We start from the raw sequence: 25,503 nt of genomic DNA, 5'->3' as shown, positions 1-25,503 counted from the left end.
AAAGTAACATTTGAAAGGCACAATAAACATATAAAACAACACTTTATTTCTAGGGATCTTAGAATAACATTTAAACATAATGAAAAATGACAGTGGTTTATACAACAAGGATCATCTGATGTTAACTAATGTAACATATACAAAGTTTTGATCTACTTCTCTAACTCTCATTTTGCAGATTAGACCCTTTATTTTTTCACATTGTTTGTTGATGTTTTTGTCAGTATAATCACTTCAAAAATGCAAACTTTTTACTACTGCTTTAATTGTTCCTTGTTCCAAGACTCTGAAAAACACCAGAGCACAAAGAAATGAAATTCTGGAAGGGTGTTTAAAAGCTGTTTTTGTCTTTTGCCAGAGTATCTACTGACAGGAAGAGAACTCCCACTGGGCCCCAAACTGGAACGCATAAAATGGCTTTCTAGTAATGATAATAGTGGAGGAGAACCTATAGCTAAGGTGTATTACCTTAGTAGCTAGGTCACAGCTTTCATATCAGAGGGGTATTTCAGAAAACCAAAAACCATTACAAACATTTTGCACTTCTTTATTATGAAACCACAAACCAGTAACAGACAGATTATAATCTTTTGGCTAACAAACAAAAATACATGTAAATATTTCCTATAAAAATACATCCCTTATTCATTTCTACAGACGACAAATACAAAGCCAATAAATATTCCAATTCTACAGCATATATTACTTACCACCCCACCACTAAAAAATACATACTGCTGCACAGGAGGATGGTAGGAGAAAAGCGTTTTTTTCCCCAGAACTGTAAAAACTACTTATGAGTATAAAATTCCTCACCAGACAGATCATAAAATGTACATAGATTTTGTGGCAGATTTCTCATGTCTTCCCCTATGCTTCTCAATTTCTTACTGTGTTAGTGTGACTGACCTCCAAAACATACAACAATGGATTAAAATACTGGTTACTTTATGGGCCATGCAAAACATACATACAAAATACATGCAAACTAAATACATGAATGTTAATAATATCCACAAAAAGTATAATTTAAATTAATACTTTAAAAGCTACATCTCTATTAATTCTGATCAGCAAGTAAGAAGGTTCCTTCCCTGTCTCGATTCCCTACTCTCAGCTTCCAGGCATTTTCTACTTTTGCATTCCCCATCCTCTCAAGAGATCGTGTAGCTGTTAAGCCCCAATCCCACAAAATCATAAGCATGCAAATAGATCCAGGGAGTCCTGCTGTACTACTAACATGCTTAAAAGTTAAGTAATTGAATATGTCTTTTCAGGACTGTGTCTTAACACTGCTTTAGCTTAGGAGAAAGGAGCTGTCCAAACCTAACTTAGCACTAGTTAATACAACAGTGGAGTTCATAGACCCAAAGATGGAAAGGCTATAAACATTTTAGTAACCATTCAGTGAAGGTTGCACTTGAGCAGAGACACAACTCCTTTCTGAAGAACACTGGGCTTAAAAACAGCAACTCTCCCCCAGAACAGAGTGGCAAAATGCACCAAGGACAGACTGTTAATGATGTTATAACAAGTATAGACCTGATTCAAGTCACACCTACCAGGTCTCTGCAGAAATGACTAAATGTAAAGGGTGAAAACAGGCATGAAATAATTTGGACGGGGGGGCCAGGCAGAGAAAACTGCCATTGCCCAATACTAAATTTTAGTTTAGAGAGAATGATGACCTTATTAATGCTAAAGATGCAGTTTTACCAAGAAAATGGGAACAAAATGAAATGAGTTACTTGTCTTCACAGAGGGAAAAAAAGCCTAAAAAAATTACCCAGGATGATTACACAGCAGCCTGCTGAAGGAGGAAAGGCACCAGGAAGTATGCAAATACTAAGTGAACATGGCCCTGAAGGACACCAGATAGCGTAAGATTCTCCTTTTACTATGACATCGTATGTTTGCTGGCAAAGCAAATTTTGAGGCTGAGGTCTTCTAATAATGTGGAAGAAAAAATTTAATCTTTAAAACTGTAAGCATGCAGATGCTGTCTCTGAAGTTTCCCTGCCATAGCTGTTAACTAGACCATGGAGCTTGCTGTTACTGAAAACATTATGGCCCTTCAAACTTAAGAGACTTTCTTCAGTACCTCAGCTGGACTCTCCCTGAGCTGGTTTGCTGAGAGTGATGGAGAGAGCTGTTTGCATCCTGGTAAAAGCTCCCACAGAGATATTCAATTTCATGATACAATAACAAACATCTTCCCTTATTTACTCCCCATGGTTCATCAGCCCACATTTAACAAGAAAATATATAAATGTTTAGCACTATGGTGAAGCTCTCTGTAAACGCAGTACTTGATACATTTACAGAATGAAATACAGGAGTGCAGATAGGACTAAATGATGTTGTGTGAGTGCAGCACATCCTTCTCTGATGGGAATAAATAACGGTAATCTAATTAGACCATGGTAAACTAAACAGACCATGTTCCACCTTCCTTCTAAGCAGAATACAATCCTGCAGATTCAGTTTAACCAAGGCCAGAACCGCCTTTGTCCAGAACCCGGCATGTATCTTTCAGCATGGAAACGGCACATATGAAATCCACGTTCTTAAGGCAAGAGAGGCATATAAAAGGGCCAAGGCTTCATGATATATTCTGGCTGGCATCACATAGACCCAGTAACCAAATGAGGATATTGGGGATATTCACTTTAAATGATCTGTAGAAAAACTGCTGTACAAGTTTGCCACAGCCTGGGCAAAAGGCCAAGCTTTCCTGACAGGCATGTAAAGGTTGGTTGATGAAGTTGCAATATTGATGGAATCCCTGGCAATCCTTGTGAACAGCATCTGGAATGCTTCTCATCAGTAAGGAGATGAGCTAAGGAAGCTATAGAGAGGTTCACTTCTGTTGATCTAGAGCAAAAAGCTTTGTCTTTCCCTTTGGGAAGTTGTGGCGTTTCACTTGGTCTGCAAGTGACAGGCAAGACGATTCATTCAGGGGTAATTTTTGCCCAAGTTTCAGAAGCAGAAGCTACTTCTTCGGTTTCTCCAAGATGTTTAGGAATTTCCCTCGAGTCATTTCTCTAGCTGAAATGGCAAGGAAAAAGAAATTAATAGATGGCTTCCTAAGGTCCCTTCCAACCTTAATTTTTCTATGATTCTATGAAAACAAACAATTAAAATGAGGTAATTTGTGGTATTTAGTGATTCATTTAGAGCTGTACACCTGTGCTAACAGATAACCCAAGGATTTTTTTTTTTTAAACAAAAAAAATAAATCTATACCACAGCTTGAATTCTGGACAGTCTGGAAAATGTGGGCATTGGGTAGAAATTTCAAAGCTCAGCAACAATCTTTATGAGCTGTCTCATTACATACAATCAACACTTTCTATTTTTACTGTAGATAGCCTCAAGCTCATGTAAAATCTCCCCCTTCATCTTAGCACTATCAATCACTGAATGGTGTAATCCACAGCTCTATCACACTGTCTCAGTGCAATTGTTCCAGGATTTTATAATCCATCAGAAATTACTAAACTCTACCTCTCTCTATTTCAGGATTATCAGTCCCTAACATGCTATGATCTTTAACAGAAATTAGACAGCATTTTCTTTCTCCTTTGGCACTGCTAGTCCCTGGATGCTGTAATATAATGGAGTTTATATTCCCTCAATGTAGTTCATCTATGGATGGTGTAATAAAGTAGAGTTTATAGAGCTTTGGTCTTCTCCCTCTCTGCATTGTCAGACCTTCGATGTTTAATACAGTGAGGCAAGGTTTATGCATCTCTCTCTCATTCTTGGCACCATCAATTTCTAGTTGCTGTATTAAAACAGGGTTTACGCAGCCACTTTCCTACCTGAAACATTTCTGACTTGTGAGCCCAGGCTTTGGCACACCAACCCTAATACTATCTTTGTCCCAAAACAAGGATAAGAATATTTCAAATCTGCAGCATTAAGGAAACAGCCCTGGAGAGATGTGCTCTTTATATACTTTCTTCTCAATTTCATTTATTTTAAACAAAGGTTTCAATGAGTTTTGTGCTTCAAGATGACATGAGGGCTCAATCTCTATAGAACCCATTCTGTTCTAAACCACTCTTCAGAAAGGAAAAACAAGTGACCATACTAATATCTGGCATAAGGGTATTTTCTGTGACACTACCACTTGTCCAGTTAATGTGAAATAAGTCAGATTCTGACAAACACTCATCATTTGGTAAAGACATTGGGTCACTATTGACCTGGATCATTAGAAACTGTGCCCAAAAATGAGAGACTTCCTATATCATTCCCAATTTCCTAAAATGATCCAATCTTGACTTCTTTGCCTGAAATAAACTTGAAAGATCCAGAAAGAAGCAAAATGCTTCTGCTAAAATGATCAGCAGCGAACTACTTAATGCTGACTGATAAATTCACAGTGGTAGGGTTACAGAGTCAACATCCCACTGAAATGGATGGGGTGTATCAGTCGTCAGGCCTCTTGTTTCCAGCTGTCTTTTGACTCAGACAGACATTACACAGTTGTTACATTTGGTTCATGTTTTCTGCTGTGAGGGCTACAAACTTTTAGATTTTTTTAAAGATCAAAAAAAAGATTCAGGAGCACAATCCTAAAGTAAAAGGTAAATTCCAGAGCAAATTCCATGCCTGAAGGGATTGCAAAATACACAGGGATTTCTTTGTAAGAAAAAGTAATCTTGTGTCTAAAGAACCGGATTGGGATTCAGATCATCTGGGGTTCATTTCCAGACATGTTCCTGATTCACAATGCAAGCTGCTCAGGTAAATTGCTTACTCATTTTGAACCTCAATTTCCCCATCTGCAACATAGGCATAATATATGTCCATTTCTCAGGGTGTTTATGAAGTTTAAATTGTTAATATAATACTGATAAAGTGTTTTGAGACTCTTGGATGGAAGATGCTGTGGAAGGGCAGGGGGGGTGTTTGTTATTTTCCCAAGAATTAAATTATTATGCATAAATAAACCAAGAACATGATTAACAAAAATGCGAGTTCAGTCTGAAACATATTCTGCAGTAGAACCAACTCCCTAACGCCCCTACCTCAAACCAGCCCACAAAACAGGGTCATAAAATGCCATTGCAGAGAAAGCACAAAGTCAAACTAAACCATTATCAACTGACAGAGTGGAAAGTTTTCCTGAGTGCCAGTCCCATATAGGAGATATACGAATGTATGACAATTCCGTTCCCCCAAAGAGGGCTGCACCCTATAAATCAGGCACTGAGCATAGACTCCTTCTGTGCTCTGACTGGAATTACTGTAGGTTGGGGGTTGCTCCAGAGCACGTGCCCTCCTGTTCACTTGTCATCGGAGATGTTAACATTTCTGATTAATTCACAGACCTCTCATTTTATTCTTCATTCCTTTATCCTTGCTATCCTGTTCTGCTGCAGCTTAAAGATTCTTACCGACCTGCTACAATAATCACCGCCCGTTCTCCCCCCCCCCCCAAACCTGGTGAAATTGTTTAGTGATGCCAACCGCGCTTTTAATTTGCAAGACATCAGACACAGAGGTAATTTATACCAACATCTGTTCATTTCTGACTTCTGAAACAAACTCGCACATGCTGCTACAAAATCCCATTAGGAGCAGGAGACAGCCTTCTGCTATTCTGTATTCCTCTTCTCCACACACACAGTCTCTCACACACTCACACACACACACACTGCTGTAGGGCTTTATTTTTAAAGGCATGATATCACACTCAAACAAGGGCACTACATCTTTGTATATGCATAGAGATGGCTACAAAATGAATCCCACTACTGCAAACAATTCCCAGCCAAACTGTGAGGGCAAGTTTCCACAATTATTTACAATTTTGTTTTCCTGGCTATGACTGCCTCACTGAGCTGCCCCAGAATCACAGTTCAGTATAATCCTGATAAAGACAGGACAGATCCTGATTACACGGTGCTGAGTTCAAATGTCTTGGCAATTTCTTCCTCTTTTCTTTTTTTGTAATCTGCTTTGGAGTCTTTTCTGAACCTCGGTGTTTCACAGTCTCTTATATTATATCCTTGTGTCCCACACTGCTTGTGTTAAATGAATTTTTTATAGTGGTAATATCATTGCCAATTGGGTATCTTGGAGTTATTCAGGTTGAGTTATAAGCTTGAGAATGAAAAAACCATCACACCCACATTCTAAATGTGACTGCAGCCCAAAAGAAAGACAGGAAAACCTCTCTTAAGCAGCTACCCTAGGGACCAGCTAAAGCCAGTTGCCTAGTAGATAGAGGTGGATCTTTTAATTAAAAGGCTGGACAGAATTGTACTGGAAACCTTTGGGATATTTTTAAATGGTTGCTTAAACCAGGGACTTGTCTAACGGAGGTGGGGCCTGAGTGCAGGTTTCATTGTACCAGCAAACAGATACCACAGAGCCTGAGCAGCATAAAACAGAAACATGAATCTCCATGTCAAATCACGATTTACAACCCTTCCTATGCTGTGCATCTATCACTACAATAGAAAATCAACAATGGATACGATCGCAATAGCCTGGTTACAAATTAATCTTCTCAGTTAGGTGGGGAAGAGGAGAGGGGGCACTGAGGCCACAGAAAAACACCATTTTAAAGATGTTAGTGGCCTCAGTTACAATAAAAGTTGAGTGTTTGAATAGATCCTCCCTTTCCTTGGGCTGCAAAGAGAATTTGGATCAAAGTGCTGTAAATAACAGACTCTTGTCCCAGAAATTAAATTTGCTGCCTTGAAATAGGTGGATCTCAAACCAGGGAGTGGACAGGAGAGGATGGGGCTGAAAAGAGAAGCTGCGATTTCTCCTTGCTGGGAGGGTGAAGTAAGGTTTAATATAATCTCCTCTTTAGAACTTCAATCCCTCAATCCTGCACTTAGCCTTGCTGCCTTGGGCTCCTTGCTGCTACAACTGTCCCCAAACTGCCTCCTGCAGTAAATTTTGCAGTTGCTGGTTGAAAAGATTCAGTGGTACAGATTGATTTCCTACAAGTGAGGAGATGAGGGATTACCAAAAGCAGCCCTGGTTAACAAGATTGGGTGCAGAATCTCCTGCTAGAGCAGCCCACTCTGCCAGTGCTTTGCATCCTTTCACTATGACATATGGGTTTCATTACACGAAGATTTTCCTGATTTTAACTTGGAGGCGATTACATTGGAAATTCGGAGCTAGCTTTACATCTGTAGCAATTCAAAGGTTAAGTAACTTTTTAATCAAATGACAAAGACTCATAACATTTTGCCTTCAATCCAAAATGAAAGCTGCTGCTTTGGATGTTTCTTCCAGGGACAATTTAATTAGAAAAGAACACTATAGGGGAATTGGGGGTACATTCTCATTGGTCCCCAACATCTCATAAACAGCTCTCTCATGTGTGACAACACAGTACAAACTGTGTCAGAAGATCTGGATAGGTTTTATCATAGTAAACCCAGTAATGAAAACAGTGACTTACACTGATATAAACAACTTTCATCCCAAAGGATCCAAAGGCAATATACATATTTACACACAACATCTTGCTAGTATTCTTATTATATCCTAGGAAAGAGGGGAAATAAACATCTCTCCCTACCCCCCGCCAAGTCTTGTGATATCAGATCCTGAATGTGTGACAATTTTATAAATAGAATTACTATTTTAGATAATTTGGGGTTTAAAAAACAAATTAATTGGTTCTTGTTTTCTGCTCCAAACCAGGTCTTGTACAGATCCTGGCTTTATACACGAAAGCACTTTAAAAAGTTTCAGTTAAGTATTTATAAACTTTCTAAACAGTGTCTAAAATAGTTTGTCTTTACAATACCATCCCAACATGCAGTTACAACACATTCTTAAATACCTTACTATCCTCAGCTCTTCTTTGGCTGGTACATGTTGTCTTAACAGAGAAGAGTCAAAAATGGTTGTCTTAATTCATATTATCTTCCACCACAATAGTCTGTTGCTTGCTTTTAAAGCATTTCCTTTTTTTCTAAGATTATTTTGTCTCACTACAGAACAACCAAATCAACAGGTCTATCTTAAACATTTATTTTCTGGTGGGCATTTTGTGACCAGTTTCTCTCCCTTGTTTAAACTACAGCATTCTCTGAGTAGATGAACAGCCAGCACCAGGAAACTAATGAAGGACAGGGATTGATTGCAGATATATTTTACCAACCCAGGGATGGCAAAACTGAATGGATACAAACACATATAAATGCTAGTGAAACTGTTGAAGACAAAGGAGTCCACCTAGTAAGGTGATAGAGGAGCAGCTGGAACAACTTGTAGCTTCTTTTTTCAGGTTTGTTATAGCAGAGGTGATTTTTCTTATACTAGGTAGGCAACACCAGTATGGGGAGAAACATTCTTGATACCAGTTGGGCATGTTATACAGAAGGCCTTGGGTGAGTTCATGAACAATGGGTAGGATCCTTGCTTGTCTTAGTTGTGAAAGCCAACGGCAAAGCCAGTCTTTTGGGTGAGGAGGTATACTGCATCTGGGAGTTAAAAAGGGTAAGTTACAACTTATTTACAAAGATATAAACTAAAACAGAAAATAACTGAAGAAAGAAGCATAAAGAGATGCCAGAATGCCTAAGATTTATGGGATACTATTATCAGAACTAGAGGTCAATCAAGCTTTGATAATACAAGAGAAAGGGAGCCTCATGCTGGTTTCCCAGAGTGATCTTAGCTCCTCCTCTACCATGCATACTCATAAACAAGACTTCATCAGTCTTATCAGTACCCGATAGATGGTTTAATCCATCTCAGACCTCTTCATAAAAATAACCCCTGCTGCTCTGCTGACCCCCTGTCTTCCTTGAATGACTGCCAGAGCGGTGACTGTGGACCCTAGAAAAGCCTACATATGACACAGCAGGCCACAAACTGTCAGTAACTGTTACTGCCCTGAAGAACAGTGGCAAGCACATGCCATCCCAATCACCTTTATAGACAACAGAATAGCATACCAGCTTGTCTCACAATCTTCAGCCTAAGAAATCCTCATCTGACACAGAATAGCCCTGACATCTTTGTATTTGGTCTGTCTCCATGGCACAATGGCAGCATTATGTTGTACAAGAGAAAACAGATCTCAGGGAGATGGACTCAAGTGGTTTGTATTGGTAATAGTGGATCTATCAATTGTTTGAGATGTGCCACAAACTTGGCAGCAATAGGTCACTTCAGGTGCACAGGAATACCCTAAGTTAGCTACATTAATTTGTTACAGGACTGATGGACAACTCCCAGAAGCAGCCAAATACTTCAAATAATATTTTAACTCAGTAAAACTTTTATCCTCCTTTCCTGTTTCAACATATTCACAATCTCATTTTGATTCTCCCAAAAACATACTTGGTGCTATTCAACATCACTTGACAACTGTTTTTTTTCTAAGAACCCAATGAAAATAATTTACATTCTTCCTATGATTCCCTATCAGCTTTCCCTACCCTGCTTTCAGAAGAGCAGAGCAATGTGAGATTCTGGATTCACAAAGTGCAGAGAATGATGCTCAAAGAGCTCATAGGAGCCTATAGGCAGTGCTGGCTCACATACAGATAAGCAGTGCCATCCCACACAGAAACTGGCATCCCAGCCCAGGCACGAATAACCGCTGAGATCACATTCCAGGTCAAGTACATTAGGTGTGTACAGATACTTTGTGTCAAGTGACCTAAATATTACTATGCCTTCCCACATCAGGCCCTCCCACTTCAAGGAAAGAATAGCACCCAGAATACTGTGAGGCTGAAGGCCTGATCCCCTTGACCCTCAGAGTAGGGAAAGAGTTGCATCTCCTCTCCTGGAAGCCAATAAAAACCCCCTCTTGATTATAATTTAGATAAGAGCCACTGGATTGAATAATAATGTCTGAAACTCCCCTGGCTGTTTCACCTTGAGACGTCCATCACTGGGTTAAACATGATGCTAATTGCATTTGGATTGATTAATTTCTCTCACTCCTGTCTATTCGAATAATGCTTAACAAAATAATCACAGCACCCAGAGCCAAATCTTCTCCGTCAAAGGAATGAAGCCATCAGAACCAGCAGAGATGAAAGAAATGAAGATGACCCGTAATTACTGCTACGGTGATATCATTACCATATTATAGAAAATGAGTGTATGTGGGGGGAGCGGGGGCTGCGATTATTATTTATTTTTTAATGGAACCTTACGTCCCAAGAATACAGATCTGACACAGCAAAGCATACAGAAATACATGACTGAAAAAATACAAATCTTGTGCATTAAATTGCAAAATACAGCGAACACTGAAGCTCCAGATACATCAAGTGTCTTGTGGTGCGAGCTGATGTTATTCACTCCACTATTTTTTCATTGCAGTAACACTTTGTATATGACTAGCATAGAGATTTAAGATGCCTACTTCCTTACCAAAATCCTCAGACATCTGCAATAGAACTTACTCTTAATCCCCACACTGAAACCACTCTCTTTGTTTTAATAACACTAAAGGTGGTCTGTGTCTGCAGCCTGGCACTCAGATTTTAAACTGAAAAAACTTAAGCCTATATTCAAAGCAAAGCTTATAAGTAAAAGACAATTATTCTTACATGGTAATTCCTTGTAGAAACAGGCTGTAAATTCAGTGGCCAGTTACACTAGAAGATCACTTTAAATCCTCATTATCGTGGCTCTGTACAAGTATTAAAATGGATCTAGACTGCAAAAATTTGAACGACGATTCAAAAAACAAGATTTTCACCCAGAAGGAAACCTTTCTGCTTCCTTTATTTTCCAAAATACACTCCCCAAGCCCCTCTCATTTGAGAAACAAATAGCCTGGCAATTGTGTAAGATCTTCAGACACCTGTGCTCTGCAATTTTAATTGTGGTTTATACAGTTCACTTGTCTTAGTGCTGGTTACGTCTGCCCCCTAGTCTCAGACAGAAGACAAAATATGCAACTAACAGCTTAAAACATTTATTCTGGAGTAAAGCCAAGGTCAAATGCACAAAAAAAATTTCACATGCCAAAAAAGTCAAGACATAAGACCAGGCACTGAATCATGAAGCTAATTAAACAAATAAAAAGGAAAATACATTTGAGCTCTGTCTCTCCCATTAAACTGGTATTAAAACCATCTTAAATGATAGGTATTATGCCAATATCTATTCACTAAGGCCTCTTGTTATCGTCATACTAGGTACAGTATGGCCAAGCTTCCTCTACAGAACTGTCCCATGAGTATGCCTTATCCCTAATTTCTCTATTGCTTTTACCATTTCAATAAGGGATTTTCTACATATTTTTCAGGTCTTGCTGAGACACAATATTCCTTCAGGAAAATGTTCTTTTCAATCCTGCCCTATCCCTGAAAAATATTAATCTGTTGCACAGATTCTCACTATTTCCCAAAGCTAGGAATCCTTCTAAAAGCCTATCCAAATCCATGAATTCATCCATTATGTACTCCTGGAGGAATGACTCTTGACCTACCAATGCCAACATCTTATTGAGGTTCCTCTCTTGAAGGTGGCTTTCCTAGTTAGTACCCTGTGATGGCAGCTGTTTTAACAGATTGGATCTATCTCTGGCTCTAAGATATTTGCTTGGAGTGGTGGCAAGTAGGTTTCCACTGATGAAGGGTTAAGGGAGAATGCAACTGGGGTGGGGAATAGATCATTCTTGAGATGAGCACATTCCCCTCGAAGGAAACTGGCATACATACACGGAAGGCTGGACAGAATGGCTATAGTTTCAGTTTATGTCATGTTACAGGTCTCTAGTTAACGTGTGGTACGCGGATTCAAGCATCTTCAATCCCCTTGTTACAATACACCAGGAGGTAGAACTTTTGCAGACTTATAAGTGCCTGGGAATCACATACTTTAAGGCTTTTGTTGGTCACCTTCAGGGGCCAGGAAGGAATTATTTTCTCTGTGTGAGTGTTTCTTTGGCTTATGGGGTTCTCTCATCTTCCTCCAAAGCACTGGACGTTGGCAACAGCTAAGGCTTGGAGTTTTGAATGAGGTGTACTACTGTGTCAGATCTCTTTCTGCTAGTACTTAGAATCCTCACAAGTTTCTAACTATATGGTTTTACTTTTCCCCTGAGAGTCAAACCAATCAAATTTGGAGTCAAGAAGATATTTTTCTCCTAGGCCTGCCTACATCTGAGGCATGGGATGCAGTCCTCTCTCTGAAATACTCTAAGTATAAATTGAGGCCTTAGCTGCCACTGCAGTAATGGAACATTGGCACCAAGCGTTTGGAGCGAATACGTTTTAGGAAGTTTTGGGTAAACAGTTGCCTGAAAATACAGCAGGCTAGACTTGATGGCTACGGAGGCTTCTTCCAGTCCTATGTTCCCAAGTCTCTACTGTTTTGTGGAAAAGTGCACCTTTCCAGTAAGAATTTCAAAGTCCAACCTGAGTCTGGGTGGGCAGACAATGGAAAACTGACTACAAGAGCCAATCTGATCAAAGGGATTAGAGATATCAGAGTAGAAAGAATTATATATTTACAGTACAATTACTGAAAAATATTGTGGCATGGTCATGTAAGTTCCTATATTCTTTGGCTAATAACAGCTGTGAGACAGGCAAAGTACTGAGATACAAACAATATAATTATGCAAGTCAGGGCAACCAAACAGAATGCAGGGAGCCATGTTGAATGGAAAAGATTATGGGTCAAGAACTTCATAGCATCATTGCCCCCTGAATGGCTGAGATAAATCCTTTCTGTGGAATACCTAATAGTGTGACATTTGTATTTCCTAATTCATAGAATTATGAATCTAATGAAAGAGTTCAGAGATGGGGGTCAAATTATATAATTTAAATTCTGTTAATAAACAGTATAAGAAGGGTTTAGAATGAAGGAAATAATCCAACATTCTAAATTTATTTGCCCAAAGTTCTGTGTTTGTCTACGTCCTAGAATTACAACTTGAAAAGAAGCAGTTACATAATACCTCCTGTGTTACAAGTTCATTATAAGCCTTAACATCTATAAAGAACCATAATGCTAAGAAGGTCTTATATGCAAGTAAGTTATTAATAATCTTAAAACCAATATTTTAATATAATAATGATCTTTTAATCAAGTTAAAAGATTGGTGTTTCTTTAACATGCTTTTTAATCCCAAAGAATCCTTTTTGAAAAATCACTATGTGGGGAGAAGGAATGTAATCCTAGATATCACAGCAAGTTAACCAAGATTATGGATCTTTATCAAAAGAACCGAGGATTGCTTTTTTTGTTCATTTGTTTTGGGTGTTTTTGAGTGAAATGTATTGTTTGTCTTAAATGTGAAGAAACAAAAGATTCCTTTCCCCACAAATAAAGTACTGATACACCACAGAAAGTAAATGCAAGGCTGTTGCAATTTGAATTGGGTCATATGTTGTGTTTTCCAAACCATACTCTGTATGGATAAATACCAGCAAATGATTCAAATCTTACTATCCCAGGGTCTAAGACTTCTTTGCATAGGTTATGAACTAGAGAACACCAGCAAGGAATAGGCTTCTAAATCTAAGCTGCAGCCTACAATATCTCCTGGAAGAAAAAGAATAGAACAGTTGTTATCAACCTCTTTAGACCAAAGGCCCCCCGCCACATGAGCTGCCCTCCCTTATCCCCCCAGGAATATGACAGCCCAGCTTGCAATCATGCTCTAAGGAAAAATAATAGTGCAATTCTTCTGTTACAAAAAACTCAGAATCTTTTTGACACACTGGATTCCTATTTGAAATCTCTGGGTTTTTCTTTTCAATCATGTATAGCTAGCTGTCTGCACACCTAATCAGTGCTAATACTGTGTGGTATCTTTAAAAGGATCTCACAGCACTTCCGGGTGAAAATCACTGAAATAGCATCTTCACAACTACTTTGGCAGTGAGATCAAAAGATTCTTCTTTCCCAATTCACACTGAAATACGTCTTCCCTCTTTTGTGACCATCTATTTGTCCAACTTCCTCCCATCATTCTTCCTGGACAGTCACACCACTGCCAATCTCTATTTTCTCTTCCCTGTCCTCATTCCTTTAATTCCCAGCTTCTTTTTCCCTACCTTCCATGATCCTCTCTGCTCTGCACCAATGCCCTGGGCTAGAGGAAATGGTAAGAGCCAGAAGTGAATCTGGGGTTAGAAAATAAGCAGACTTGCTACTATGCATTTATTTTGGAAGTCAATGGCCCCCAGGGTATCTGAAAGTAGTTGAGAGGTGTGCAAAAGGAAAGCTGTCAAAGATGTGTGAGAATAGAACAGAAGGAAAGAGGTAAATTTGAAGGAATAAAAAGCACAGCTTGAATTGTGAAAAGTCTTGTGAAACTGTCCATTAGCTGAGCCCTACCTATTTGAGACAGCAGAATGTGACACCATTCACAGCACACCATGTAGGTATTTACTATATAAGTATAAAGGTTCACTGCAAGGCTCAGCTTTAGCTAATCTAATTGGCATGAATGACACTGGCACCGCAGCGCTGGCAGTGGCGAGAGCACCACAGCAGTAAGCGGGGTGATCCTGCAGACGCCATTGGCGCTGTCAGCAGGGGGCGGGGTGGGGAGCAGAGAGTGGTGAGCACCATCTAGGGGCCAGTGACCACCCACAGACACCGCTAGCAGTGGCAATTGCTGACCGCCTGCAGATGCTGCCGCTGGTGTCTTTTCATAGGGGCCGCACCACCACGCTCAGGGAGTGCACGTGCGCTCATGCGCACCCCCTATGCATTGCCACTGCTAATTGGGTTTAAATACACTCAGGTGAAGGGGAGGTTGAAATATAGACACAATAGTTAGGGACAGGGACAAAACCAGTTTAAGTAATTAGAAACTGGTTTAAACCTATAACAGAACAGATGTTCAGTGCATATAAACCAGTTTGAAAATAGCTGCAACCAGACTGAGATAAACCTGGTTGAATGTAGTATCAGACTTAACTGATTTGAGTTTCTGCAATGTCTGTTCCAGACCCCTTGCTGGTTTAAGGTAAACCAGATGCCCCCAGCATCCCAGCATGCTCTCTTGGCTGGGCAGGGTTCTCTGCCCCACAGCAGGGCTGGGCCTTGCCTTCTCGTCCCTCACTGGAGCTCCAGCAGAGACTGTAGGCACAGTAGGATCTGCCTGGTTTCCCCCTGCCCTACCCCGCCTTGCTGCTCAAGCAGGAATCCCTCCCACACACTCCCTGCCTCCTTCCCATCTCCCACAGGCATGTGGTATGCTAGCTAATGCTGAGAGGTGTCTGTATATATCTCACTCCAATTTCACTGGGACAGGCAGGCAGAACAGTGACCACTTTGGACTGTTTGGAGCCAATCAACAGGTCAGCTGGCAAGCTGTTTAAGAAGTTTGAAGTAATGCAGAGAGGCTACTGTTTTGCCGATTGGGTGATAAACATTGTTATCAGCCCCCTGCTGGCTTGCCCCAGTCTGAGTTTGCTGCAGACTGTTTAAAGAAGCAGGCAGGGAGATTGAAAAGCTCAGTATCATCAACAGATGCATGCACTGCACCCCCCTTTGCCTCAGTGCTAGCAGGGGGTTGGGGTCTGGCAACACTCCTGCCCCTTGAGCAGCAAGTGGGGAAAAGCCTGGGTTGGTGCAGGCAGACCTCCCTAATCAGAACTTTCTGCAGGGGCCTGGCCACACCCCCCTCAGCTCAGCACCACGAAAAGGAAGGGAGGGCTGCTCTAGTGCCTCCTGGCTTCTACCCTGAGCCACTGTAGACATGTGCCTGAACTTCCTCAGTCCAGACAGACTGTCTGTCCAGTTACAAACCAGTTCAGCCTAGCCAGGTTAGACTAACCTGCAAAGATTGAATCAATTCAGGCTCAGGCTTTTTGATGTCTGTTCCTAGCCAATAAATGTGCCCAGTGACTCCTGCTCCCAGACGCATCGTAACTTACAATCCCCTCTTCCATAAATATCCTACTATTTCTAACTCCCATCATTCTGAAGAAAAGCCTAAAATCATGATCTTTGTTTAAGAGGTACAATGATATCAGCCAGAGTCAGCTGACAGCTCCCACTAGAGGAAAGGATAGCTTCCCTAAAACCAGGGAGAAAACTCCAGATTCACAAAGCCCAGAAATCAGCCATGATTACTGAGTCTGCCCTGCAGAATCCATCTAAGAATCGCTGATTAGCTGTGCTGTTACTCTGCTCTTCTACTTCCCAAATTCCTCAGCTTCCATCTCCACATCCCACGTGGTACAGGAGGAAGTGTTATAAGAGGAAAAAGAAGAGGGCATCAGATCTAGGAACACTTTGGAGAACTGGGGTCAGAGATGAACAGGCCTCCTAGGAGTTGAGATGGGTCTGACAGACTTGGAGGTTCAGAAACTTAAGCCAGTTAAGAGACTCCACAGGTGTGTGAAGTGATAAGAGAATATGCAGATATACAGGTAAGGGAAAATCTGCAGGAGAGAAAAACATTTAAGAAAAGGTGCATAAATAAGAAAAAGGAGGAAAATTGAAGAAAAACAAATAAGTATGAAAAGAAGGTTAATAAAGAAAAAGGAAATGTATCAAATTAAAGGACAAGAAATGGTATGCAAATTAAAGCTGAGATTTTTTTTTTAATTTACTTCTCATTCTTCCTGCTATACTAAACTTCAACATTGATATTACAGCAGTCATCCTCTGTTCAATATTATCCCATAAACCCGCACCTCAAATCTCATTTGCCATTCTCTGACGCTTTTTCCCTAAAAGCTACATTTTGAAAGTCCAGTTACTATATGAGAACTACTGCACCAGGTACCCAGTAAAGACAAGGGGAGGAACACCATCTTCCTGTCAGCCTTTTCACATGCACATGAGTCTACGGAAGCTGTATGCACATCTTTTGTGCTTTAAGAACTTTCAATATATTCAGGTAAGCCTAAAACTAGGCATGAAAATCTGTGAGGCAACACACAGACTATACGCTGAAAAGCCAAATGACAGCTTGGCCTGCTACCCAGAAACACCCATCACCCAGCCCTTTTCTGTTGGGATTTGTATTGAATTACGTTTACTGCAGGTTAATAATTAGTTTTTAGCATAGGAGTCCAGTGTCGTCGTCCTCTCCCCAGGAGACGAGAAACAGGCTGAGTGATTTTTAGATTATATGCTCTGATAAGACACTGGCCCCTGGCTCCCTATGTGCTCGTGCCATACAGGCCACCTGCTCTACAGAGCTGCCACTAGGGACACTCTGGAAAAGGTTTAATAATAATGCTGTCTCCAGAGATGTTATTCAAAGCTTGAACTGAATTTACATCCTATATCACAAACTAAAATCTTGTATACAAAATACTAGTAACAATCCCAAATCTATGAACCATCTCTAGAAGAGATTAATACTATACGTTGCAGAAAAGCGATGAGAATTTACCATGTCCGGAGTTGTAAGAATCATGACGAAACATAGAAATAAATACACTAAATCCAATCAGTGGTCTACCTAGTTCAGGGGTGGGCAAAATATGGCCCATGGGACAGATGGGGCTTTGCCCAGCATGCAGAAGGGCTCTGTCCAGCCCGTGACAGGTCCTTTAGTCCTGTCTCGTCTTGCCATGATGAGTCCTGCCGCTCCCTGGGCATGCAGCAGTGTTGGGGTGGCTCTCCAGGTGGACTGCCTTTCTAGGCAGCCTATGTGGCGGCAGCTGCTTCCAGCTGCTGCTGGCCCCAGCCTTGTAGTACTGGCAGGGACCTGCACACAGCCCTGACCTGCCCCATGTCTGCTGCGCACACAGCTCTGACCTGCCTCGTGTCTGCTGCGGACTCATGCTGAACAGCTGCAGCAGCGCCAGTAGGGCAGAAGTGTGCTCGGCACAGGGGAAAAGTGGCCCCTCCCCCTCACTGCCGCCTGGCACTTGCTGCAGCAGCTGCCTGAAGCCCGTGCTAGGATGCCATGCAGCTCCACTGCTGTCACTGCCACCTCCAGGCTGCCCAGTGGGGCAGTGCAAAGGAGCCGCAGGGGAGCCCAGTAGCTGCTGTAGGAAGTGGTGGGCAGCAGTGAGGGGGAGGGGCTGGTTTTCCTTGTATTGAGTACACTTCTGCCCTGTTGGCGCTGTTGTTGCTGCAGTTGGTCAGCACAAGCAGGTGATTCTGCAGCAGGCGTGGGGTAGGTCAAAGCTGGGCGTGGGTCCCTGCCAGTACTGCAGGGCTGGGGCTAGCAGCTGCTGCTGCCTGGCCTGCCTAGAAAGGCAGTCCAGCACAGAGCTGCCCCAGCCCCCCTGCATGCCCATGCAGTGGCAGGATGCTCCGTGGCTGGGTGGTATAGAGCAGATGTGAGGCGGGCCAGGTCAGAGCTGTGCACGCATCTGGTTCATCTGCTCCTGCAGGGTTCAGTCCGGAGTGGGCATGGGGCAGAGCTCAGGCTACACGCTGTTGGCGGTTGCGGGCAGGTGCCACAGGCAGTACAGGCTCGGGGCTGTGGCAAGGCAGGAGCAGGTGCTGACCAGCTCCGGGGGGAGGGCAGGAAGCCACGCATGCACGTACACAGGGGTCTTCCACGCACACCCCACCATATCCACAAACCCTCCCGCATGAACCCCACCCTCCCCACACAATCAAACACCCCACAAATTCTGCACCCACCTACACCCTCCACACCCCTTCCCACATGCATACCCCCTCCCCACACACACACACACACACACACACACACACACTAGTGCACCTCTGTGGGGAGCCCCGCTCACTGCTACCCACACATGCACCCACCACCTATACATCCCCACAAGTCCCCATACCCACACACCCAACATATGCACACATCCACACACATACCCACAGCCCCATACCCATCCACCTATACCCTTCTACCGACACAGTCTCACAATATACAAAAGTAAGATTTTATTTTGAGCTATTATGCAATCACTTCTATATACACTACGTAAACACACACAAATCTGACAAAATATCTTTTAAAAATAAAATTAAACTATGTTATTGTAGATGTATGATTTTCAGTATATAATTTGGGGGGTTTTCAGTTCCAAAATGACAAGCCCCCTTCCCTAAAGGAGTACTTCCGGGGCAAGGGGAGGGATGTTTGGTGGCAAAGGTCAGGGGGTGGGTCTTCTGGTCACAAGATGTTGGGTAGGGGGCAGGGCATCTGTCAAGGGGTAGTGTTACCCTTGTGGCCCTTGGCAGCTTACCAAAACTAATTGAAGCAGGTCTCCAACCAAAATAATTGCCCACCCCGAACTAGTTTGATATTCTCTGACTGTAACCACTGCCAGAGACTTAGGGTGCAAGAAACTTCACAGTGAACAATTATGAAATAACTTGCCCAAACAGAAAGGTTTTTTTCCCCCCCTCACTCCATGCAGCTGAAATATGAGGTTTTATATCTCTCCTAAAATACCTTATCCAAATATAACTATGGATGATCATCCATATTAAGTGTCTTATCCTTTTTTGTATCCTGCTAAATTCTTGGCCTTAAGGAGGTTGTGTGGCAGCAGGATCCACAGGTTATATTATACAGTGCAGGAAAAATATTCCCTTTTATCAGTTTTAATCTGGTCATTCATTTTCACTAAATTTTCCCTTGTTCTTTTTAAGACAAGAATCAGTAAGAGTTCTCACTTTACCTTCTCTATCATGTCCCATCTTTAAACTAAATAGCACTAACATTTTCATGACCTTCTCATACAGAAATCTTTGATTTATTAGGAACACGCAGCCTGAAAGTGAAAGATGCACTTTTCAGACTTTCTTGAAATTATACCACCACAAAAAAGACTCTTCCAGATGAGGCCTTAGGATGATTCAGGTTGCACATCTCTAAAAAAAGTGGAGGAATTCTTACTTTCCTCCTGGGGAATGGTTATGAAACACTTGCTCAGTAGTAAAAGCTGCAAAGTGCACAGAATTATTCAGGTCAAGCAGAGGAAGAGGCTGGACTTTATTTCCCATTTCTCCATACTCCCTCTCAATTCAGACAGTTTAGTTTAGAGAAGACAAAAAACAATAATATGTCTGTGTCCTACACAGAACTATAAGCTTCATGTGGATGTTCTAAAAGATTCCAAGAGACCCCAAAAGTCATGGTAGAATGTGCAAAACATGGTAGCACAGGAATCTAAAAACTGCCACAGTATTTAAATCAATTGTGAAAAATACTTGCACCAATGTTAGAGGCAATGATTTTTGTAGGTGGTATCTTTTGGTGGATCAACTGCATGGTTGGTATAGACTTAACTGAGCTTTTAAATGCAATGCACTCTTCTTCAAATCTATTTTGGTGGCTAGGTACTCATTAAAATGAGGTGAAGTTTTCATGAGGACTCCGACTTGAGGGAACGCTTCCTACTGAACTGCAACTTCTTTATCTTCTACCAACTATATTCATGCCACCTTAATTATTTAAAAATCTAATGCTGTTAAATTTATAAAATACGATGCATCTTCCTCAAGGAAAAAAAGGGGGGGCCTATGGTCTCCTAAGGTCCCTTTCCACCGTACTTTTCTATGATTCTGTGCGTCAATTTGAAGTTCAAATAATAGCTTTCTTAGGCTGCCAACATATTAACATGTTTGAAATTATTGTGTTAAAAATAATTTCACACTTCTCTAACAGTAAATAACAATACATATTATTAATAATTACCCTTTACAACTTGTTAGGGAATTGACAATATGCTCAGAGCTGTACAAAACATGCAAGTGGTTCCAAAGAGGATGGAGCTAGACTATTCTCAGTGTTGGCAGATGACAGAACAAAAAGCAATGGTCTCAGACTGCAGCAAGGGAGGTTTAGGTTAGATATTAGGAAAAACTCGCACTAGGAGGGCAGTGAAGCACTGGAGCAGGTTACCTACAGAGGTGGTAGAATCACCATCCTTGGAGGTTTTTAAGCCCCAGCTCAACAAAGCCCTGGCTGGAATGATCTAGCTGGGTACGGTCCTGCTTTGAGCAAGGGGTTGGACTAGATGACCTCCCGAGGTCCCTTCCAACCCTCATTTTTTATGATTCTATGAAAACTTTAAAGCCAGTCCCTGCCCCAAATATTTACAATAAAGACACAGAGGCTAAACTTAACTTTTTCTCCCTCCTTTGTATTCACCGGCATTAGGAATACACGCAACATAGGCATCTGTGGGCTCTGCAGAAGCAGTCTTTAGAAGGAGCCTGCCTAAGGGTGGAAGCCTGGGAGGCTGTGATGTAGACTGTGTTCCATGCATGGGTGACCATAAACAAAAGCATATGGGGTAACATCTGTGACAGAGGCGTTGTAGTAACTGATATGGAAGACTATCAAGTAGAGCTATCCCTAGAGGTGTGTGGAGTCCAGGGCATATCAGCCTGTGCAGCGCCTGGGGGGACGTCGGGGGGTTGGTGGTGAGTGGCCAGAGCCAGCAGCGCTCGGCAGCGGCACTTGGCAGCAGTAGCATGTGGCAGCCGGGCCTATGTGGCATTGACTGTGGGGCTCCACAAAGTGCGGGCCTGTAGCAGTTGCCCCAATTTGCCTCCACCTAGGGACAGCCCTGCTATCAAGACATGAGCACATATATCAGCTACTTGGACAGAAAGACAGAGTACACGTTCAACATGAAGAAAGAAATAGCAATATTTGTCTGCAGTTCAGATGCATCTGACTTTACAACGCACTCCCCCTCGATACTGATATCAGCAATGTATTTCAGTACCTAAGGGTAAAATGATCTCAAATGTCAGATAAAACAAAGCTTCAATGAAAATAGCCAACTAGACCTTGACTAAAATGTACCTTTTGGCACTGCTTCTCTTGAGTATTTAGCCTCTATTCCTTCAAAGAACATAACTTCCTTCCCCAGTCAGGTTCCCAAAATTGTCAGTCCTCTCAAGGGACAAATCTGAGACTACGACACACTTAGATGTTGCCAATTGCTGTTAGAATTAAGACACTGCTTCCCTGTTCCTCATTTCTGGTTCGGAGGAGCAGAAAAGATCCAAAGAGCAAATTGTCAAGGGAGCTTGGCTGTTCTGTTCTGAAGAAAAAAGGATCCGAGGACCTGTTCTGATGGAAGCAACTACTTCTGTGGTTAAGGCGGCAGTGTACTCTGATAGCCAGGGCACTAGACTGCACATTGTGAAGCATGGATTCTATTTCTGGAGATCATTCTGTGGTTGTTGACAGGGAGCTCCTCCTGAGCATGACGTAGAACGTGGAAAAAGGTGTTTGCTAAAATTTCAAAACTAGCCAACAATGAAAAATGAGAGAATGGAGCTGCGAGCTGACCTCAGTAATGAGATGTGACAAAAGGGGAATGCTGTGAGGGATTCTGAAAATGAAGAAAAAGCATGTTAGAGACACTGTTGTCATCATCAGAAAACAGGGGAGCTAGTGGACATAACGACAACAGTGACACAGTCAAAACAATGGACTGTGCTGCAACATTCTGAACTGATATGGGTGGAATATGATTGCATTTGTCAAGGCCAGAGAAAAGGAAGTTACAGTAATTGATACATGAAACAGAGAGCCTGGATGCGTGTTTTAGTTGTGCAGGTCAGTGGTTGGCAATGTTAATTAATAATCTCTATCACAGACCACTGATGGGTTTTAAGTTGACTTAAGAGTCCAATCCTTGAGCCACAGACCCATTCACAGATGGTACAGGTCTTTCCAAAGAGAAGAGTAACTGGAATGTGGTGGGCTGGAATGACCCAACTTGGGTCCAAAGTGGGTTGGTGCTTACTGCCACTGATTCTTCCCACTACTGCATGGCATGAGTAAGTACCTGGCTGTCCAGACACTGTGCAGGCAAAGCCTTCACTGCCAAATGCCAGTGAAACCCTAGCTCTGTGGACTGGATCTGATGGCTCCATGAGCTAGATCTGGCCCACAGGCCATAGGTTACTGATGTCTGGTGTAGGTGGATAGGAAAAGGCCATATTTCAAAAACGTTACATGGAAAGATTCTGTAAGAAGTAGACACACAGGAGGATCTACAATAGGCCAAGGCAACCTTGGAGTGAGGTTACTTTAACAGAGTTTAGTTCTGAGTGCTGAGGTTTTTAATATCCTTAGTTCTATATATTGGAACAAGTGGGTATAAGCAGCCATACCCAATCAAACTGTTACACAGCAGCATAACATTTATCAATCTCAACATGGGGCACGTGTAAGTAGCATGAAAGTGTACCCCAAGTTGGCTAGTTTAGGCAAGTGCACATTCCATGAAGTTCATACTTTTTAAATCAAATATAATTCATTTCTTGTAGACTGTGTGGCAAGCATGAGGTTTTATAGGAAGTCACCTTCCAGACCTTATTTGGATCAAGGCTCCTTAGAAACACTACGAGATGCTTCAGTTTTTTGTTCAATGCTATTGTTAGTTTGTTCCCAATTCAGCAATGAACTATGTACCTCCAGGTAATTAGAGCACACCTCACATAGAGAGGATAATTGAAAGGAACCAGGGTGCTTTGCTTAGGGGTGCATACAGATCCTTTCTTTTCACAGCCCCATTGCCATGATTATTTTTCATTTGAATTAGAAAAACTAGATTCCACCATTTTTATGCTTCCACTAGAAGTGAAACTCAATCTCAAATATCTCTAACAAACCCCTCCAGATGATTTATAGGCAGGGGGTCTGCAAATGTATCAATTCCTACAGCCACTTGACTAAGAAATTCCATTTGAAGGGATAGACAAGAAAGATGTGCACATTTCTGGGAATATAACAACAGATTAAAGCTGGTGAGTGCTGTGTGACCACTCATAAAGGAGCCTTCATTTTGTTTTTGGTTCCAAGCTTATGGGGGGCAGGGGGAAATCAATATTTATTTGCTTATATAATATAACCTTATAAATCCAGCTATCAAAAATCTGGAATTCTCAAAAATCCAGCACTTTTTAAAAATACACTAGATCAGGGATTAGCAGTGGCCAATCCCGGAGGAACAGAGGGGGAAGCTTGCACTCAGTGGCTGCTGCCACCATCCACTGCCCCATGCTGCTGCTCTGCGTGTGGCCGCTGCTCTGGGACCGGCTGCCGCTACCCCCCTGCTCCCCTAGCTCTGTGACCAGCCGCCACTCCGGTTTCAATAATCCAGAATTTTCATATTTCTGGCAGGTGCTTGGTCCTGAGCCTGCCGATTTATGAGGTTATACTGTATGACATAAATGACAAGATCACTAACAACCTTAGAAATACCAGAGAGAGACTGTAATATCAGGAAAGAGAATTAATAACTGGGTTGTCCAAGTACTGGGTGTTTAAAGAAGTACTATGAAATCCTGAAAGAAAGATTTTACTTCTAGGCTGCATTATGGGAAGGTCAAATTTCTTATGTTTTAATCCACTGGATGTACCAGTCTTTTTTTATCCCACCTAGGCAGCTGCTTTCTCAAAATTCTTCCCTACATTACAAGCAACCAGGCTCCAAAAAAAGAGAAAAAATATAGCAAGAGAGTTAAGAGGCTAGAGTTAAGATGCTGCTTGCCTGTAAGAAGAAAGAATAACAGGGGCAATTTCAATGCCCTCTGCTGGATAGGATAGACAGCTCCAATCATGGGTGGAGAGAGAAGGAAAATGAGAAAAACAAATAAATGTTATTCTTTGGATGAAGAATAAAAAGGGAGAGTGTTGATTCTAATTAAGCTACAGTAAAATATTGAACTACTATTCTTCCACAGAAACTCTGTGAAGTGGGCTGGGGATTACTCAGCTCAGTCCTTTATTTTCCTGGGCATTTTTGTCTGTCTGTCTCCCCCACTCCCCTCCCCTTTCCATTCCCTGGAATTCCTTTAACTTCCTTTATGCTGGCTAATTATTCTTATTAGCTGGTCAAGCCCTCCTGGGCAGGCCTGCAATCATGTTTCAGTGCCCGCAGCAGGGGCTGTAGCCCCTGCAAGCCCGCAGCTTCTTACACTCTGGTTCCCTGGTTAACAAACACATGGTACAAATTCACAGAATACAAGAAATTCCTTTTCTGCAGAAGTAGCTAAAATTAAATCTCTCATGGGGAGAATTTAGGTGCAAAACCCAATGTTGGTAGGGTTATCGGACTCAGAGTTGGAAGTGTGATCACTGGACAGTCAGCATACAACTCTAAAGACAGAGGATTACTGACAAAGCCATAACAATGGGAAAGTTTAACCATCTTGTCTGAAATTATTCAAGTACAAACATCTACAGATCCTCACAATGTTCTGCACCTTGAATTCATGTAGGGGGAAGAAACAGACCTGCCTGCCACAAGAAAAGATTAAAAAAAGAGACCTCTGCCCTAAAGAGCTTTCCAGGTACAGAAGAATTCTATAGGTAAGAGAGGTATCATGGAACAAGTTTAACAACCAAATAATGCTCTTCTGTGCTTAATGATTTGCAGGTTTGGGGCAGAGAGATTATTTCCTGTGCTCATTAAACATAGTTGTTCTTCAGAACAAGACAGGATCAAACCCAGGGACTAGTCTTCTGGCTCAAAAGGTACAAGGATTGAATTATACTGATTGGACATCCAATATCAAAATCCTCCTTGCTAACCTGTTTTCTGACAGGAAAGATCAGTTGTAATGGTTAAAGAGAGTTTTTTGTTCGTTTGTGGGGGGGGAAGGGGG

At 41.8% G+C, this 25,503-nt stretch overlaps 1 protein-coding gene across 1 annotated transcript in view; it reads right to left on the bottom strand.

The window, feature by feature from the left end:
• Positions 1-532: 532 nt before the first annotated feature.
• The window catches only part of LIN52 (lin-52 DREAM MuvB core complex component), a 68,755-nt gene continuing 43,784 nt past the window's right edge, over positions 533-25,503 (bottom strand). The window contains exon 6 of the mRNA XM_019551696.1: positions 533-3,048. Coding sequence (XP_019407241.1) covers positions 2,993-3,048 — 56 coding nt within the window. The 3' untranslated portion in view covers positions 533-2,992. The remainder of the gene's footprint in view (positions 3,049-25,503) is intronic.

The sequence above is a fragment of the Crocodylus porosus genome, unplaced genomic scaffold, assembly GCF_001723895.1.
Source record: "Crocodylus porosus isolate Cpor-Errol unplaced genomic scaffold, CroPor_comp1, whole genome shotgun sequence".
NCBI lineage: Eukaryota > Metazoa > Chordata > Crocodylia > Crocodylidae > Crocodylus > Crocodylus porosus.
Note: the sequence above shows the minus strand (reverse complement) of the source record. Positions and strands in the feature narration are given on the sequence as shown.